A 21,242-nucleotide genomic window follows, 5' to 3' on the forward strand; every position below is an offset into this window, starting at 1 on the left:
ACCAAGTATTGAGTGCATAACTGAACATAATTATTTGAAGGTTGACTTTTTTTGTATTAAAAACACTTTTCTTTTATTGGTCGGATGAAATATGCTAATTTTTTGAGATAGGAATTTTGGGTTTTTATGAGCTGTATGCCAAAATCATCAGTATTAAAACAATAAAAGACCTGAAATATTTCAGTTGGTGTGCAATGAATCTAAAATATATGAAAGTTTAATTTTTATCATTACATTATGGAAAATAATGAACTTTATCACAATATGCAAATTTTTTGAGAAGGACCTGTATAATATGATATAATATTTTTTTATTCATTATTATTATTATTATTAATAATTTTATTATATCTTTATCTTTGTTATTATTATTATAACTTTTATATTATTGTTATTATTACTATTATTATTAGATATTTATTATATTTTAATATTTTATTTTTTATTTTTAATATTCTTAATAATTTTATTATATCTTCATTATTAATTATTATTATTATTTATTTTGTATATTAACATTATTATTATTTATTATTATTATTATTTATTATTATTATTATTATTAGCTACTCTGACCAGGATGAAGCGGTTGGTACGGACCTATAAAGGGGCGGGACCCTGAGACCTTCCGAGTAGATCCCAGTAAACCCAGTAAACATACCACCATGGTGTTTAGTCTGCAGGGTTTGGACCCACTTGCTCCCCTAGTGGAAGAAACCACACGTTATTGATAAGGGAGTCGGGCTGAAGGTGGCTCAGCAGTTAAGATAATGGACTATTGATCGGAAGGTCAAGGGATCAAGCCCCATCACAGCCGAGCTGCCACTGTCGGGCCCCTGAGTGAGGCTCTTATTTCTGACTCTTGCTTGGATTGTATAGTGTCTAAACTGCAGGTGATTTGGGATCGAGCTTCTGCCGAATGGGACATTTTTATCCTGACAGAAGTAGTCTCCTCCAGGATGACGATGCCTCCAAGCGATGGAGCTGTGCGGATGGTAATAGAGCTGTGGTGGACGTTTCTTTATCAGGCCGATGTTTGTGATATTAATTTAGATCATATTTTCAGCGGTGCTGTTCAAACCCCCTGATGCCCCCCTCCCCCTCGGGCCCCTGAAGTCACCGGCTCCGGGTTCCACATCAGCAGCAGTTTGATGCTGGAACAAATCCAATTTGGCAGACAGAGAAGCGGCTGTTCTGTGGTGCAAATGAGCAGAACGGATGGAGATTAGACACCAGCACCACGTCAGAGAGAGCGAACGAGGACGGCGGGAGGAGAGAAGGTAACAACGGTAATAATGAACAAGAGAGAGAGAGAGAGAGAGAGAGAGAGAGAGAGAGAGAGAGGGATTATTGGGTGGATGAGTGGGTGCTTCAGTAGATGGATGGATAGATGTATGATGAATGGATGAAAGGTTCAATGAATGGTTGAATGGATGGATGATATAAGTATGTGTGGATGTATGTAACGATTGATGGATTAATAGATGGTTGAATGGATAACTGATGTATGTACGTACGGATGTATGTATGTATGGATGAATAGATGGATAAATGATTGAATAGATGAATGGATGGATGGATTAATGGATGGATGGATTAATGTAAGGATGGATAAATGGATGGACAGATGATTCAATGGATGTATGAATTCATAGATGAAAGGATAGATGATATACAGTGTATCACAAAAGTGAGTACACCCCTCACATTTCTGCAGATATTTAAGTATATCTTTTCATGGGACAACACTGACAAAATGACACTTTGACACAATGAAAAGTAGTCTGTGTGCAGCTTATATAACAGTGTAAATTTATTCTTGCCTCAAAATAACTCAATATACAGCCATTAATGTCTAAACCACTGGCAACAAAAGTGAGTACACCCCTTAGTGAAAGTTCCTGAAGTGTCAATATTTTGTGTGGCCACCATTATTTCCCAGAACTGCCTTAACTCTCCTGGGCATGGAGTTTACCAGAGCTTCACAGGTTGCCACTGGAATGCTTTTCCACTCCTCCATGACGACATCACGGAGCTGGCGGATATTCGAGACTTTGCGCTCCTCCACCTTCCGCTTGAGGATGCCCCAAAGATGTTCTATTGGGTTTAGGTCTGGAGACATGCTTGGCCAGTCCATCACCTTTACCCTCAGCCTCTTCAATAAAGCAGTGGTCGTCTTAGAGGTGTGTTTGGGGTCATTATCATGCTGGAACACTGCCCTGCGACCCAGTTTCCGGAGGGAGGGGATCATGCTCTGCTTCAGTATTTCACAGTATATATTGGAGTTCATGTGTCCCTCAATGAAATGTAACTCCCCAACACCTGCTGCACTCATGCAGCCCCAGACCATGGCATTCCCACCACCATGCTTGACTGTAGGCATGACACACTTATCTTTGTACTCCTCACCTGATTGCCGCCACACATGCTTGAGACCATCTGAACCAAATAAATTAATCTTGGTCTCATCAGACCATAGGACATGGTTCCAGTAATCCATGTCCTTTGTTGACATGTCTTCAGCAAACTGTTTGCGGGCTTTTTTGTGTAGAGACTTCAGAAGAGGCTTCCTTCTGGGGTGACAGCCATGCAGACCAATTTGATGTAGTGTGCGGCGTATGGTCTGAGCACTGACAGGCTGACCCCCCACCTTTTCAATCTCTGCAGCAACGCTGACAGCACTCCTGCGCCTATCTTTCAAAGACAGCAGTTGGATGTGACGCTGAGCACGTGCACTCAGCTTCTTTGGACGACCAACGCGAGGTCTGTTCTGAGTGGACCCTGCTCTTTTAAAACGCTGGATGATCTTGGCCACTGTGCTGCAGCTCAGTTTCAGGGTGTTGGCAATCTTCTTGTAGCCTTGGCCATCTTCATGTAGTGCAACAATTCGTCTTTTAAGATCCTCAGAGAGTTCTTTGCCATGAGGTGCCATGTTGGAACTTTCAGTGACCAGTATGAGAGAGTGTGAGAGCTGTACTACTAAATTGAACACACCTGCTCCCTATGCACACCTGAGACCTAGTAACACTAACAAATCACATGACATTTTGGAGGGAAAATGACAAGCAGTGCTCAATTTGGACATTTAGGGGTGTAGTCTCTTAGGGGTGTACTCACTTTTGTTGCCGGTGGTTTAGACATTAATGGCTGTATATTGAGTTATTTTGAGGGAAGAATAAATTTACACTGTTATATAAGCTGCACACAGACTACTTTTCATTGTGTCAAAGTGTCATTTTGTCAGTGTTGTCCCATGAAAAGATATACTTAAATATCTGCAGAAATGTGAAGGGTGTACTCACTTTTGTGATACACTGTATGTATGTATGTAAGAATGAATGGATGGATGATGAGATGGTTGAATGTAAGGATGGATGGATGATGGACATATGAATGGATTGATGTATAATGAATGAATGGTTAAATGATTGAATGGTTGGATGGTTGAACTGATAGCTGAATGGTTGAATGGATAAATGTGTGTATGTAAGGATGGATGGATGATTAAATGGTTGAACGGTTGGATAAATGAATTAATGGATAGTTGAAAAGATGACTGAATAAAATAAATGGTTGGTTGAATGTATGAGTGTATGTAAGGATGAATGGTTGAATGTAAAGATAAATGGATGGATAGATGATTAAATTGATAGATGAATTTAGAGATGGATGGATGGATGATGTATGTATGTATGGATGAATAGATGGATAAATGATTGAATAGATGAATGGATGGATGGATTAATGTAAGGATGGATAAATGGATGGACAGATGATTAAATGAATGGATGAATTCATAGATGAGAGGATAGATGATATATGTATGTATGTAAGAATGAATGGATGGATGATGAGATGGTTGAATGTAAGGATGGATGGATGGATGATGAATGAATGGTTGAATGGTTGAGTGAATGGATGGATAAATGTGTGTATGTAAGGATGGATGGATGGATGATGAATGAATGGTTGAATGATTGAGTGAATGGATGGATAAATGTGTGTATGTAAGGATGGATGGATGATTAAATGGTTGAACAGTTGGATAAATGAATTAATGGATGGTTGAAAAGATGACTGAATAAAATAAATGGTTGGTTGAATGTATGAGTGTATGTAAGGATGAATGGTTGAATGTAAAGATAAATGGATGGATAGATATGATTAAATTGATAGATGAATTTAGAGATGGATGGATGGATGATGTATGTATGTAAGAATGAATGGATGGATGATTGGATGGATAAATGTATGTATGTATGTATGTACATATTTAGGGATGGATGAATGGATGAATGATGGACGTATGAATAGATTGATGTATGATAAATGGATAGGTAGATGGTTGGATAAATGGCTGAATGAATGATTGGATGGTTGAATGGTTGATTGATCAAATGGATAGATGATGTATTTATGTATGTATATAAGGATAAATGAATGGATGAATGAATGGGTGGATGGTTGAATTGATAGTTGAATAAACGTATAAATAGATGATTGAATGAATGAATGTATGTACAGATGGATGGATGATGGACGTATGAATGGAATAATGTATGATAAATGGATGGTAAAATGATTGAATGGTTGAATGAATGGATGAATGAATGGTTGAATTCATAGATGAATGGATAGATGATGTATTTATGTACAGTATGTATGTAAAGATAGATGGATGAATGTATGATTACATGGTTGAATGTAAGAATGAATGGATGAATGAACGGATGAACGGTCGTCGCCCTTACCCTGGGCTGCGGTGTGTATGAGCTCTGCAGAGTAAGTGTGTGAGAGAGGGTCGTCCAGCTCCGGGTCCGGGTCACTGTGGGGGGGCTGAGCATGAGGCGAGTGATCGGGTGATGGATTACAGGGAGGGGATGGCATGGGAGCACCTACACACACACACACACACACACACACACACACACACACACACACACACACACAGAAACAGAACGGAAATAAACAAAAATGAAATGCAAATGAAATTTAAAATTGATGCAAAATGATAAAATGAGACGATGATGGTGAGGAGGGACAGACAGACGGAACACGAGCATGTGTGGAAGAGTGGAAACATCCGGGAGCAACAACAGCTCGGTCATGAAGCCACATAATATTACAACACCGGACTGAAGTGCCTCTGGAAGCAGCATCTATTGGGTTAGCACCTACACACAAGCCTAAGATCATAGTGTGCAATGCCAGGGACGTAAAGCACAACACTACTGGACCCTGAAGCCGTGGAAATCTGCTCTCTCTCACTCTCTCTCTCTCTTTCTTAAATCTGTACTAGTTAATCACGTATGTTTTTGTTCATTCACACTCCTCAGATTCAGTAAAGGATACCATGATTGATTATAGACACGCAAATGTATGGCAACAGTTTAGGGAAGGCCTTGTTGTGTGTGAGCATGAAGCAAAACCCTAAAACTATAACAAATATATAGTTTTGTGAGTTCAGTGTGGAAGAATTTTAAGATGATCTGGAATGACGACTGTGAGTCAGGTCTGAGCACATCCCTATAAATAGAGAAACGAGTGTCCAAGTGAAGGGTGTCCACAAACTTTTGGCCATCTTTCTAGGTCTGTCTGTCTGTCTTGATGGTGGGTCACTTACAGAACTGACATCTCATGAGCGCACACACACACACACACACACACACACACACACACACGGCTGCCAAGTTTGTTTTATGTTGCTCGATGACAGGAGCTCAAATTAGATTCATATTACCATCAACCAACAAGCTACACACACACACGCACACACACACTCTCTCTCAAACACACACACACATACACACACACACACTCTCTATCTCTCTCAAACACACACACACACACACACACCATAACTTACTGTCAGAGCTGTTCTTGGACAGCAGAATGGAACAGACAGCCTAATAAAGTAGAAATGATGGTCCGGACCACCTGAGCATCAATCAGTTCATCCATTCATCTCTATTCAGTGTGAGTGAGTGAGTGTGTGTGTGTGAGTGAGTGAGTGAGTGTATGAGTGAGTGTGTGTGTGTGTGTGAATGAGTGAATGTGTGAATGTGTGTGTGAGTGAATAAGTGAGTGTATGAGGGAGTGAGTGTGTGTGTGTGTGTGTGTGTGTGTGTGTGTGTGTGTGTGAGAGAGTGAGTGACTGAGTGAGTGCGCAAGCATTCAGACCGGTGTCGTTCTCTTGGTGTACACCACTTATATAAACACAACAAGGCTATGCATGTGGCACAGGTGGGTGTTGCACATCAATATGAGTCATACGGATCTGGGTTCTATTCCTACGTCTGGTGACTGTGTGTAAGAGGTTTGGCATGTTCTCCACGTGTCAGTCTGGGTTAACTGTGAGTACTGTAAACGTTCAAAAGGTGGATTGGCTGCTTTTTATTATCTGTAGGTATGAATGAGTGAGGGTGTGCAGCCCTATGAAAGACTGCCCTGCGCCCACTGTTCCACACACAAGCGTGTCCAACTATTTGTGGCGGCTGAATGATAAACGAACGCCCCCCATGAGGATGAATGGAAGTGAATCCCTGCAGTCGTGTTCCCAAATCCAGGGATGCCAAAAATAATTGAGTGTCCATGTAAAGGGTGTCCACAAACTTTTGACCATAATGCAATGCAGAACCAGGCCTTCTCTTCTTTTCTAACTCTATTATTCGAATAGGCACAAATCCCGACAGACACACTCCAAAATCTGCACAGTAGAAATGCTCTCCAGCAGCAGAAATAATGTCGTATATTTATTTAGTATTTTATGCGCTGCAGCTTGAAGCCGTTCTGAGCGCTTTATTAAAAGCTCTGGTACCCGGAGTCTGACTGATGCCAGGATGCAGGGGTATCGATTTTTTCGGGGATTGGATAAACGTGAGAGCGGGCGCGGGGCGGGGCGGGGCGGGCGTGATTAATTAGACGCGCTGTTGATAATTATGAAGTTGTAAATATTTAATGCCGACCTTGAGCCGGAGCGCGAGCCGGGATCGATAAATCTCATACGGAGGAGCTCGGCGTGGTGTGAGCTTCATTAGTGAATCACACCTCCTGAAAATGCCAATCCGATACCGGGCCCCGGACCCCCTCCGTCCCCCCGTCCCCCCGTCCCCCTAATTAGGAGCTTTATAAGCAAAAAAAGATCAGACTTATTTTTCCTCTGTAATGACGGGAGCAGAACAGAAGATGAAATGAAATGAAATGAAATGAAAGGACGGATAATTGACGACGCCGGGCGGCAGGAAGTGAAGTAGCTGTCCGACACGCCGCCGCTAATGACCTCAGGAAATGAGGATCACCGAGATCCGATCACAGCCGCTTCTGTTCCGGCGCTCACGTGCTTCCTCAGAACCCAGATGAGCGATCAGAGCGGTACAGGCTTCTGAGCCGCCGGTGGGGAGATGAAAACACTGGACAGCCGATCGTGTCTGTGTGGGCGCCCGGACGGCCGACAGCACCTCTGAGATTCAAACACAAAATGTATCAGATTTTATCTTCTCCTGTCCTCCCTCTGTCTTTAACACGTCTCACAGCTTCTGTTTTTCTTTCTCTGGACGCTCGAGTGGAGGCTTTACATCTTTCTGTCTGTCTTTCTCTCTGTCTGTCTTTCTGTCTTTCTTTTCAGTTCTGTTCTTCTCCTTTATTTCTGTCTGTCTGTTTTCTTTCTTTCTGGTCAGTTTTTTTTGTTTTTGTTTTTTATTTCTGTCTGTCTGTTTGTCATTCTTTCTTTTCAGTTCTGTTTTGTTCTTCTCATTTATTTCTGTCTGTCTTTCTTTCTGTCTGTCTTTCTTTGTCTGTCTGTCTGTCTGTCTGTCTTTCTTTGTCTGTCTTTCTTTTCAGTTCTGTTTTGTTCTTCTCATTTATTTGTCTTACTGTCTGTCTGTCTCTTTGTCTGTCTTTTCAGTTCTGTTTTGTTCTTCTCCTTCATTTCTGTCTGTCTTTCTTTCTGTCTGTCTTTCTTTCATTCATTCATTGTCTTCTTTCTTTCTGTTCAGTTTTTTGTTCTTTTTGTCTTTCTTTCTTTCTTTCTTTCTTTCTTTCTTTCTTTCTTTCTTTCTTTCTTTCTTTCTTTTCAGTTCTGTTTTGTTCTTCTCCTTCATTTCTGTCTTTCTGTTTGTCTCTCTGTCTGTCTTTCTTTCTTTCTTTCTTTCTTATTTTTCTCTTTTCTTCCTTCTCTCACTTTGTTCTTTCTTTCTGTCTTTCTACCTTTCTTTTCAGTTCTTTTCAATTCTCTTTCAGTTCTTCTGGTCTGTATGAGTTCTCCTGATCCTCAGGCTCAGGTTTATCACTGATCTCTCTCTCTGTGACGTTTGGTGATCATTATTCTCTCTCTGGTTGGATAATGATGATGGTGCTGTTATCTCATCCTCTCTTCACCCAACACCTCCTTTTAGGATGAGTTCATCCTCCCTCGATCGATCTAACACACACACACACACACGCTCACACACACACACACACACACACGCACACACGCACACACGCGCTAAACAAATGGCCCTAAGCATCCCGCCGACACATCAACGTCACAGAAATGAAGACGGATTCCCCTTTAAGTGAATTTGGGACGAGGCCTGCACGGACGAGCGGGGATCCATAATTCCGCCATTACTAGCCGTTCTTTTCCTGCTCGGGCACGGCACGATTGGATTTACAACGATTGGCCGCGCTGATGGGACGTTCGGAAGCGGGCGGAGGAGGCTGAACGTGTAAGGCTAGATGAGGTTAGACGGACGGAACGTCGTTAGCTCGCCACCCACGCGGGTGCATTTAAAAACACGCGAGTGCACCTTCGTCCTCCATTAGAAAACAAATAATCCGGGCGTGTCGGGCGTGGCCGTCTGATTTACGCCGGCGTGAAGGTTTAAAAGGAGGAAAAGAGGTCGGGGGGTTCCCTTCATGGAGGTGTGAAGTGCGGTATTAATGCTCGGCGTGAGTCAGACGATGAGAAGAGAGAGAGAGCGAGAGAGAGCACGAGAGAGAGCGAGAGAGCTCCGCCGTAATGCTTCTCTTATTCAATCAAGTTCAGCTTACAGCGGCCGGCTAGAACCAACACCGAGCACTGCCGGCACACGTGGCACACAACGCTCACATGGCACAGTTTGGGTCCTTTCCTGATGCAAACCCAGGTTTCCCTCCATCCCCAAACGCTGGAAGTAAAACGTGCTAAACTGAAGCGACTTTAACTGTGCAAACACAGCTCAGCCGTGGACAACACAACAACTGCAGCACCCACCACTGGGTTCCAAACTGCCTCTAAAAGAAGGCTAGACCGAGGTAAAGCACAACCTCACCAGGCGGCAGTCATGGAAGCCGCTCAGGGTCTGGTCCGGTCTTCTGGCAGCTCAGGTCCGGACCACTTTTTGCCAACAGATGTGCCAGCTCGGAGGCAAATCGGCATTCGCACAGGGCTTGAAAATCGGCTCTCGATCGGACTCGACCCAAGCGCTGAGCGCTGAACGTTTCAGTTGATGTTCCGATTCATTCAGACACTTTAACTATTAGTCTGTTGAGCGCTCAGCCAGGCTGGTAGCACCCAGTGACTCTTCTGCCATGTTATCTATGCGGGCCGGACACTGTTAAAGGGCAAAGTGCATTAAAATTTGCACAATTAGCTACAGTCTTAGTCAATTGAGTGCCACTTAAGTTCACCGTACATCTACATCTCCACATCACAGATGGCCACAAATTCCCACAGGAATGGTGGCGAGACTCCAAATACGTGCTCGTGATTTCGGAACAGCACGTCCAGCCGGCTATTTGTTAAGTGTCCACTAAATGTGTGTCTGGTGCCAGTTTAAGTGCCACTTATTGGTGCCAAGGGTCGTGACCCAGGGTTTGAAACACACTGGTGTGGCATGAAAACCACGATGACTTAAAAGACTCCCGACTACAAGAGATCCAGTCGTGTGGTGTGAACTGTGCCGCGATCTGAACACGCCAAAAGTCATGTGGTGTGAACTTGGCATCAGGTGGCGTTCCGTTGGCTTCCTGTAGCCGCCTGGACCGGCCCTCGTCTACCTAGAGGCGCTCGTCAAGGCCGATTCTGGACCTCGTACCCGTTAGATCCTCCGATGACGCTGGTCTTGATCTTGAATTGAACAAGACGAGCAGCGAACCTGGTGGGAACGACAACCGGGGTCTAAACTGGCCCTGCTGTCGGCTACTGGATATGAGAACCAGAGCTGAGATGAACTGAGCTGAAGGAATTTTCTGAGGGTTCGAGCCAAGGTGGAATAACAAACACGACTCGATCAGGTTCGGGTTCGACGCGGCTATTCCAGGAAGCTGAAGATACACCAGCAGAAGATCAGATCAAATCCAAACACACGAGTGCGCATGATACAGAATGGCGAGACTCCAGATACGTGCTCGTGGTTTCGGAACAGCATGTCCAGCCGGCTATTTGTTACGTGTCCGCATATTTTTGGCAATACAGGGTGTGAATTTCTAAATGTGTGTCTGGTGCCAGTTTGAACATTTGGAAGGGGGGTCAGATGTAGAAATCCACCGAGCTCGAGCCAAACCGAGTACAAACGGACGGAGATCTGAACAGATTCCACTGAGATCCTGCCAAAAACAGGGGGGTCAACCGACTACACACACACACACACACACACACACAGATTGTACTGCATGCTATTGTAAGTGTGTTAACAAAATGCAAAGAGAGATTGAAGTTCCAAATCTGTTATGAAACGTAAGCTTAAATAACATCTGTGGTTCACTACATGGCCAAAAGTATTGGGATGCCTGACTGTAGGAAAAGATGAAGGAAGGAGGGAAGGAAGGAAAGAAAAATGAAGGAATGAAGTTAGGAAAAAAGGAAAAGATGAGAGAAAGAAGGAAGGAAAAATAAAGGAAGGATGGAAAAGATGAGAGAAAGACGGACGGACGGAAGGAAGGAAAGACGTAATTTATTGGACAACACTGATAAAAACATCTGCGACAGTTTCATAATGTGTGGACAGAGCGACTGCTATAAAGAAGGTAAGAGATCCAGAGAGCGGCAGTTCGGCGGCTCGTCTGTTTTCTCTCCTGTACTTTTTCTCCTCCTTTGTGCTGGTAAACGCCGCCTTCTTTCACCCGTCCGGTTCCTACAGCCAAAACTAAGATGAATGAGCGGCTAATTTGTCTTCGAGAGACGCGTGAGCGACGCTAATCCTGCCTCTTTACATTGCCGGCATTCAGGCGCTAATTTCACACAGCGCCCAGACAGTCACCCTGGGAGAAAAAATAAAATAAAACAACACCGTGGCCCGGGAAACAAGAACCGGAGGGCAAAACAGCTACAGTATTCACAGAGAGAGAGGAGAGAGAGAGAGGGGAGAGCAAGAGGAGAGAGAGCAACAGGAGAGAGAGAGGAGAGAGAGAAAGGAGAGAGAGAGAGGAGAGAGAGAAAGTTTGAGTAAAAACAACGGCTGCTGGAGCGACACGTCCAGATTCTGTATGCAGGGATCGATCTGCGCTCCGGTTTTCTTTTCCTCAACGTGCCGGAAAATAGAGAAGAGAAATCGATAAAGGAAGGCGACGATTTCCACGCCGCCGGTCCTTCATTACACCGTCGCTGTGCCCGGGGACGCTGGTGCTCGGCGGGTGACCGCGGCTCGTTCTGCGGTCGTATATTTACCATCTCGATCCTCACGAGTTTGAGTTTGGAGTTAAAACATGATTAAAAAAGCCGGGTCAGGAATCTGGAAGTGATTCCTCACCTCACCACAGCGCTGAGTGACTGTAATAACCACACAAACCATCACAGCACCGGCGGCTGAGGGTTCGATTGTGATCGCGTCGGCGTGTTTTGGTTTGTTTTGCAGAACCGCGAGTGACGGGCCGAGAAATTACTGAGAAACACGACAAAACAAAACAAAAAACCCCAAATACTCCAACCAACATAAACAAACTGGTGCTGCTGTTCTGCACGGCTTTACTCAGATTCCATTCAATTTTATTTAACCTGTAATTAACTAACTAAATAACTATTTAACTAACTAAATAACTAACTAAATAACTAAATAAATAAATAAATAAATAAATAAAAAGGGTGGAAAATAACAAACCACACACGAAGCACATGTATTAAGCACATGATGGCCCGAAAAGCAATTAAGGGTTAAGGGCCATGATGACGAGCCTTACAGTGCTAACCTGACCGATGTGGAGCTTGAACCAAGAACCTTCCGATTACCCTTCTGGTGTTTGATGGTGAATTTTGACATTTCATTGGTTAACATTGGTGTTTGATGGTAAATGTTGGTGTTTGATGGTAAATGTTGGTGTTTGATGGTGAATGTTGGTGTTTGATAATGAATGCTCACATTTAATTGGTTAACGTTGGTGTTTAATGTTGAATAATCACATTTCATTGGTTAACGTTGGTGTTTAATAATCACATTTCATTGGTTAACGTTGGTGTTTGATGGTGAATGTTGGTGTTTGATGGTGAACGTTGGTGTTTGATGGTGAATGTTGGTGTTTGATGGTGAACGTTGGTGTTTGATGGTGAATGTTGGTGTTTGATGGTGAATTCTGACATTTCATTGGTTAACGTTGGTGTTTAATTTTGAATGCTCACATTTCATTGGTTAACGTTGGTGTTTGATGGTAAATGTTGGTGTTTGATGATGAATGCTCACGTTTCATTGGTTAATGTTGGTGTTTAATGTTGAATGCTCACATTTCATTGGGTAATGTTGGTGTTTAATGTTGAATGCTCACATTTCATTGGGTAATGTTGGTGTTTAATGTTGAATGCTCACATTTCATTGGGTAATGTTGGTGTTTAATGTTGAATAATCACATTTAATTAGTGAATGTTGGTATTTGATGGTGAATGCTCACATTTCATTGGGTAATGTTGGTGTTTAATGTTGAATCATCCTTTTTGAGCGGGCTGACCTTGACTACGTCGGCGTGTGTTGGCTATGTCGTAGCCGCCCGGTGTAAAATGACCCGCCACCAATGAGTCACCTCTCATTTTTCTGCTAGCGCCGGGTGAAGGTACCGCCGAGAGCGCTAATCCCTCCGTATTAATCCTAGCAGTGTTGGCGGTGAGCGTTTTGGGCCGTTACTCCCCTAAAGCGTTTTCATTATCCTCCCCAGCGGAGCCTGGATCAGACAGGGATTTAGGACTGGACACACACACACACACAGGTTCCAGCGGCCTCAGGCTTTTACCAACCGCCACCGGGGACCACGGCCAGGTACCGGGCACAAGCGCAGGCGGTCCGGTACCGGAGGACAAAGAACACCGCCAGGAAAGTGGACATGAAGAAAATGACCACAGTTTATGGGTCTGTCTGAAAACAAAGGGACTCTCAAGTTAATCAAGTTTGTTTAGACGCCCGGCTTTGACCCACCGCTCAACAAACATGAAACTGGGTTTCATATCACTGCTGCTGAAATAGTGACCTCTGCTGTCCGGTCGAGGAACACTTAGAGCATAGTGTGACCCTCTGTAAGGAATCTGTCTGTCAGCTTTCGAACAACGGTAGCCTAGTGGGTAGAGCTTTGAGCTATCAATCGGAAGATTGTCGGTTCGAATCCCAGCTCTGCTATGCAGCCACAAACTCAGCCGCAAATACATCGATCAGCCATAACATTAAAACCACCTCCTTGTTTCTACACTCACTGTCCATTTTATCAGCTCCACTTACCATATAGAAGCACTTTGTAGTTCTACAATTACTGACTGTAGCCCCCTCTCATGCTGTTTTTCAATGGTCAGGACCCCCATAGGACCCCCACAGAGCAGGTATTATTTAGGTGGTGGATGATTCTCAGCACTGCAGTGACACTGACATGGTGCTGGTGTGTTAGTGTGTGTTGTGCTGGTATGAGTGGATCAGACACAGAAGCGCTGCTGGAGTTTTTAAACACCTCACTGTCACTGCTGGACTGAGAATAGTCCACCAACCAAAAAATATCCAGCCAACAGCGCCCCGTGGGCAGCGTCCTGTGACCACTGATGAAGGTCTAGAAGATGACCGACTCAAACAGCAGCAATAGATGAGCGATCGTCTCTGACTTTACATCTACAAGGTGGACCAACTAGGTAGGAGTGTATAATAGAGTGGACAGTGAGTGGACACAGTATTTAAAAACTCCAGCAGCGCTGCTGTGTCTGATCCACTCATACCAGCACAACACACACTAACACACCACCACCATGTCAGTGTCACTGCAGTGCTGAGAATGATCCACCACCTAAATAATACCTGCTCTGTGGTGGTCCTGTGGGGGTCCTGACCATTGAAGAACAGGGTGAAAGGGGGCTAACAAAGCATGCAGAGAAACAGATGGACTACAGTCAGTAATTGTAGAGCTACAAAGTGCTTCTATATGGTAAGTGGAGCTGATAACATGGACAGTGAGTGTAGAAACAAGGAGGTGGTTTAATGTTATGGCTGATTAGTGTATATAAATATATAAATATATAAATATAACCTCTCTTCACCTGCCAAGCACACTCACATTTCACACCTTTAATTGGCCTCAGTAAACACAGGCTTTTCGGTTGTGAGTGTGGACGAGCTGATTTCTCTCACTTCTATTTGAGAATGTGAGAAAGTGTGTGTGTACATGTGTGTGTGTGTGTGTACGTGTGTGTGTGTGTGTGTGTGTTTGTCGCTATCACACCATTAAACATCGAGCGTTCGCTGCTCAACAAGGCTCCGTCCCATCATCCCCTCTCTGTCTGTCTGTCTGTTTCTATTCATTATTAGAAAACCTAGCATGTGTGTACCGTCCGTATCAACGTTTACACGTGTCAAAAGTATGTGGACACCTGAGCAGGGGCTTGTCGGACGTCCCGTTTGAAAAATAAACGTATTAAAATAGAGCAGAGCGACATCGGTGTGCTCTTATCAGGTAGAAGCTTCTCACAAGACTTCAAGACTTGTGTAGTGTGTCTGTGTGTGGGAATTTGTGCCCGTTTAGTTAAAAGATGACAGCTTTTGTATGTTGGGGTTCCGGTTCATCCCAGAGCTGTTGGGTGGCGCTGAGGTCGAGCTCTGTGCAGAACACTGGAGCTTTTCTTTACGTCTTTATAGAGCTTGCTTTGAGCACAGAGGGAAGGGCCTTCCCTAAACTGTTTCCTTTGTATAATTGATTGATTACTACTGCTGTGGCTAAAACACACAGATTCAAACATTAGAAGGGGTGTCCCAATTAGAGATGCATGAGTACCGATACTGGTGTCGGGTATTTGCTTGATACCGCGCTTATTAACTCGTACTCGTACTCGCAAACGAGGCTCCGATACTAAACATCCGATACCGTGTACCTAGTGCACGTTGCTGCGTTACGCCCGGTTCACACTACACGATTCTTGCCCTGATTTTCGCTCGGCGGCTGGTCGGCGCTAGATTTGCCGGCTCAGGAGCGAGTCGGCGTTCGCTCGGCGATCAAAACTCGGCTCTCGATCGCTAAGTGTGAACTATCCAACAACTCGATCCGACCGGCTCACCGAGCGCTCCAGTTTTCTAGCACGTCAGATATCTGATCTGAGATGTGCGACTGGGAATGAGTGACATGTCGAACAGCCAATGAGAACGCAGGATACGGTGCGAGGGGAAATGCAGGAGAGGAGTGTAAACAGGTGGGACGGGGGGATAATATAGTTTATATCAGAATACATCAGCACACACACTCCAACTCTCCAACTCACTACAGAACAATCCCTGCTGTTCGTGTTGCCAAATCCACTCAGATTCATTTATTTTTCCTCCTTGATTTCATCACATCAGCGCACAAACACTTTGATCACTCGCTACTTGTTGACGTGCATTTTTGGACGTGGTATCATTAAACCCCTCGTCACTTCTCACGTGTGTTTTTGTTTAAAAAAAAAAACAGTATTCTAAATAGGTATCGGTATCGGTATCGGCAAGTACAAAAATACATGTACTCGTACTCGGTTGGGAAAAAATGGTATCGATGCATCCCTAGTCCCAATACTTCTGTCCATAAAGACCTGACCATGCAGCAATAACAAACCTCCACATCTCAAAGAAGGAGTGTGACTGTGGGAATTTACCCTCGGGAATTTAGTCAACCTTCTGGGCGGCACGGTGGCTTAGTGGGTAGCGCTGTCGCCTCACAGCAAGAAGGTCCTGGGTTCAAACCCCAGGTGGGGCGGTCCGGGTCCTTTCTGTGTGGAGTTTGCATGTTCTCCCCGTGTCTGCGTGGGTTTACTCCGGGTGCTCCGGTTTCCTCCCCCAGTCCAAAGACATGCAAGTGAGGTAAATTGAAGATACTAAATTGTCCAAGACTGTGCTTGATATAAACTTGTGAACTGATAAACTTGTGTAATGAATGACTACCGTTCCTGTCATGAATGTAACCAAAAGTGTAAAACATGACGTTAAAATCCTAATAAACAAACAAAATAGTCAACCTTCTGATCCACACTGGTCAGCACTGCAGTGTGTGTGTGTGTGTGTGTGTGTGTGTTTCCTGTAAGGCATATTTTTGATACCCGCCTCTCATCTGATAAGCGACTCCAATCCCCCTTATACACACACACACACACACACCTGACTGTGGGAATTTACCCTCATTAGGGGCTGAAGCTGGACGAGCGGTCAGGGCTCTGTGCAGGACACTGGACTTCCTTCAGACTGCTATACGTACGAGGTCCTTCCCTTAAGTGTTGGGACAAACTCGGAAGCATCAGCGTATTTGTACGGCTGGTTTCATAAACCTCTTTGCACTGGATGCGAGTGCGATGAGACGCTCGAACTCAAACAGCAGGAGAAACGTCCACGTCAAGCGTCCACATACTTTTGGAAATATGGTGCAGCAAAATAAACTGGACACCACGGCGGCTGATTTGGACGCGTAGCCGCTGGACGAAACCGGACGAGCAGCAGATGAAGACAAAGCGGCGCTGACGGAGCGACCGGCCACACCGAGACGAACAAAACCCGATCCCAAAACGACGAGGGGTGCCAGCGCGGAGCGCCCGCGCCTCTCCAGCCATTTGTCCCGCGCACCACGCCAGAGGCATGCTGGGAAATCTGTGAACATGACACGACGTGATCAGGCAACGAGTGCAGGACTCAGGTGCAGCGCGGGAGGCTTAATGCCTGGTACGGTCATTCCAACGTGCGCACACACACACACACACACACACACGCACACACACACACACACACTCGCTCTGAGAGAGGCTTAGTGAGCTGCTGTCAGACAAACTTGCCGAGAAACCATCTGATCTGAAATAAAGCTGTCACACACACACTGTTCTGTCAGTCACCACGTCTGTGTGAGTGTGTGTGTGTGTGTGTGTGTGACAGGTGAGATGGACTCTGAGCAGAACTTTTTCCTTTACTGCCAGCACACACACACACACACACACACATCAGCACTATACATGTATTCCAGTTTATACCCGCACGTCACCACCACCACATAAGTTATAAGTTATTAAACTTACAACCAGGACCGAATACAATGCTAGACATAAAGGCGTTGAGGGCCTCGCTCAGGGGCCCAACTGTGGCAACCTGGCAGTATCAATTAGCTGGTCGGGCGTCTACATACAGACGTGATTGGCTCCGTCTGAGGGGGGAAGGAGGGTGGCCGAGACCCTGCGATGGACTGGCATACTATTCTGGACGTGCTACTGCATTTGTGCCCAGTGATTCTGGGGATCTGGACCCGCTGTGACCCTGACCAGGATGAAGGTGGTAGAACATGTAGAGAAAGTGTTTTACTATTATTGTATGTTATACAAATGTGATGATAACGACTGTTGTCGGTCGTTGTGTCGGACCGTCGTAAACGGATCCGCTCAGCTGCACCTTCTGATCCACACTGGTCAGCACTGCAGTGTGTGTGTGTGTGTGTGTGTGTGTGTGTTTCCTGTAAGGCATATTTATTATACCCGCCTCTCATCTGATAAGGGACTCCAATCCCCCTTACACACACACCTAAACATCTACAAACACACACACACACCTAAACATCTACAAACACACACTCACACACACTCACACACACACACACACACACACCTAAACATCTACAAACACACACTCACACGCCTACAAATACCAATACACACACAACTACTAATACACACACAACTGTTAATATACACATACACATATATTTACACATATACACCTACAAATACACACTAATAGACACACACTCCTACAAATACAGAAATACCAACAGACACACAACTACTAATACACACACACACACCTGCAAATACACACACACCTCTACAAATACACAGATACCAATACACACACAACTACTAATACACACACACACACCTGCAAATACACACACACCTCTACAAATACACAGATACCAATACACACACAACTACTAACACACACACACACACCTGCAAATACACACACACCTCTACAAATACACAGATACCAATACACACACACCTCTACAAATACACAGATACCAATACACACACAACTACTAATACACACACACACACACACACCTGCAAATACACACACACCTCTACAAATACACAGATACCAATACACACACAACTACTAATACACACACACCCACCTGCAAATACACACACACCTCTACAAATACACAGATACCAATACACACACACCTCTACAAATACACAGATACCAATACACACACAACTACTAATACACACACACACACACACACCTGCAAATACACACACACCTCTACAAATACACAGATACCAATACACACACAACTACTAATACACACACACCCACCTGCAAATACACACACACCTCTACAAATACACAGATACCAATACACACACACCTCTACAAATACACAGATACCAATACACACACAACTACTAATACACACATGTACAAATGCACAAATACCAACACACAATTATTAACACACTCTCACACACGTACAATACACACACACACCTAAACATCTACAAATCTATACACACACACACCTACAAATACACAAAAACCAATACACACACAACTACTAATACACACTCACACACACGTACAAATACAGACTCATCACTCATACACACCCACTAATACATACACACACACACCTAAACATCTACACATACATTTAAACACACCTACAAATACACCTACTAAGACACACACACACACACACACGTACAAATACACAAATACCAATATACACACACAACTATTATTACACACACACCTACACACACACAAATACCATTACACACAACTATTAATACACACACACACACACACGTACAAATACAGACTCATCACTCATACACACCCACTAATACATACACACACACACCTAAACATCTACACATACATTTAAACACACCTACAAATACACCTACTAATACACACACACACACGTACAAATACACAAATACCAATATACACACACAACTATTATTACACACACACCTACACACACACAAATACCATTACACACAGCTATTAATACACACAACTGCTAATACACACACACCTACTAATACACACACACACACACACACACGTACAAATACTCAAATACCAGTACACACAAAACTATTAATACACACATATATCTACAAATACACACTAACAGACACACACACACACCCCTACAAATACAGAAAAATACCAATAGGCACACAACTACTAACACACACACACACACACACTTCCAAATCTGTTCTCAATAGGATCACCTTTCTCTTCACCTCTCGCTATCGTTCATCTCTCTCTCACTCACTCTCTCTCTCTCTCTCACGCACACACACACACTGAAACCCCAGGTCCTGTTACAACCACTAAAAAGAGGCATTTTCTTTCCCCCCCGGTTTCCCGAACACAGATTCCCTGAACGAGGCCCTCTCACTTCACCCGTGTAGAAAATGTTCACACCTTCTCGTTCCTCTTTCTCTCTCCCGCTTCTGTTCTTTCATTTACCATCAATCCCACCTCACTGCTACAGAGGCTGAAGCGGAGAACCCTGGGGGCACCGGCGCATTAGGATTTCTACATGACTCAGATAGAGTGGCACCATTGTTACATCCCTAAATAGAAAAATAAATTCTACTGACTGTGGGGATTCGGGCCGGGTCGGCGGGGTCCATCCAACCTGACGTGCCGGCCGGGGGGGTCGGCTTTAAACCGGGCCTAAATTTAATTGGGGATTGTTCACCCCCCCCCCCCCTTCCAAAAAGAAAAAAAACACTCTTTAAATCCTGATTGGCTCACATCGTGGAAGGCGCTCACATCTCTGTGGACTGTGGAATGTTTTTGTAAGCTTGCTGGTAGGGGGCAGTCGGGGCATTAAATAGCCCCCGGTACCTGCAGGGTAGAGAAAAGAGACAGCAGGAAAGGGTTGGTGGGGGGCAGATGAGGGAGGGAAGGGGGGGGACACATACAACAACCCCTCTGTGTGTCTGAGGACATGGAGTGTATAGACATGTGTGTCTCGGCAGCCCATTTTTCCCAACTTCCTCCCCCGTGTGTGTGTGTGTGTGTGTGTGTCTGAATGTCATTAGGTGCTGATTTGTATCGGCTCGCCCGGGTGAATGGGTGGTCCGACATTTCAAACACCAGTAGGAAATAAAAAACGGTCCCGTGTGAATATCGAGCGGGACAGAGGGGGCGACGTTTACGCGAGTGCGCTACAAGCTCTCAGAGAGAGGAGAAGAAAACACACCATGTTCTACAAGTCGTCTTTTGTTCCCGGACGTGTATCAGGTGCAGACGGAGCCGAAATCCTCCGGTTTAGGGGCTGCTGGGTAACAGATGGATTTCCAGTACAGTTTTATACCAGCGTGAAGGAATTAAGAGCTACACTACTGTACACGGCTTCCTCTAATGTAAAAAAATATTGTATTTATTTATCATTGGTGCTGCTAATGTTGACATTTGCTGTCTGGTCAAGGTGTCAATGGTGGTGAAGAACGTCCAGCCTTTGTCCAGCAGCTCTACACATGTTGCTGGCCTGCAGACCCAGCGTGTAAATTCATTTAAATGGTCAACTACATGATCCACTTCAACTGTACTACATCATCCACCATCATCCTTTGTTCATCCATCCATCCACATAATATTTTTGTTTTATTTCCATACTATTTCTGTAATATTTCAAAAATATTTCTGTAAAGTTTCTATGATAGTTTCTTTATATTTCTCAAATATTTATGTAATAATCCCGTTATATTTATATAATATTACAAAATTATTTCTGTACAATTTCTATGACATTTCATTTATATTTCTATAATATTTATGTAATAATTCTGT

At 44.2% G+C, this 21,242-nt stretch overlaps 1 protein-coding gene across 15 annotated transcripts in view; it reads right to left on the bottom strand.

Annotated features, from left to right (window-relative positions):
- Positions 1–21,242, bottom strand: part of tenm3 (teneurin transmembrane protein 3) — an 861,875-nt gene that overhangs the window by 212,805 nt on the left and 627,828 nt on the right. For 12 of the 15 annotated variants that reach the window (XM_062995505.1, XM_062995514.1, XM_062995513.1 and 9 more), the window contains one exon: positions 4,752–4,895. The exons of the other annotated variants lie outside the window; for them this stretch is intronic. In XM_062995505.1, the coding sequence (XP_062851575.1) occupies positions 4,752–4,895 (144 nt within the window). The remainder of the gene's footprint in view (positions 1–4,751; positions 4,896–21,242) is intronic. 15 annotated transcript variants of the gene reach the window in all.

Source organism: Trichomycterus rosablanca, chromosome 5 (genome assembly GCF_030014385.1).
Source record: "Trichomycterus rosablanca isolate fTriRos1 chromosome 5, fTriRos1.hap1, whole genome shotgun sequence".
Lineage (NCBI taxonomy): Eukaryota > Metazoa > Chordata > Actinopteri > Siluriformes > Trichomycteridae > Trichomycterus > Trichomycterus rosablanca.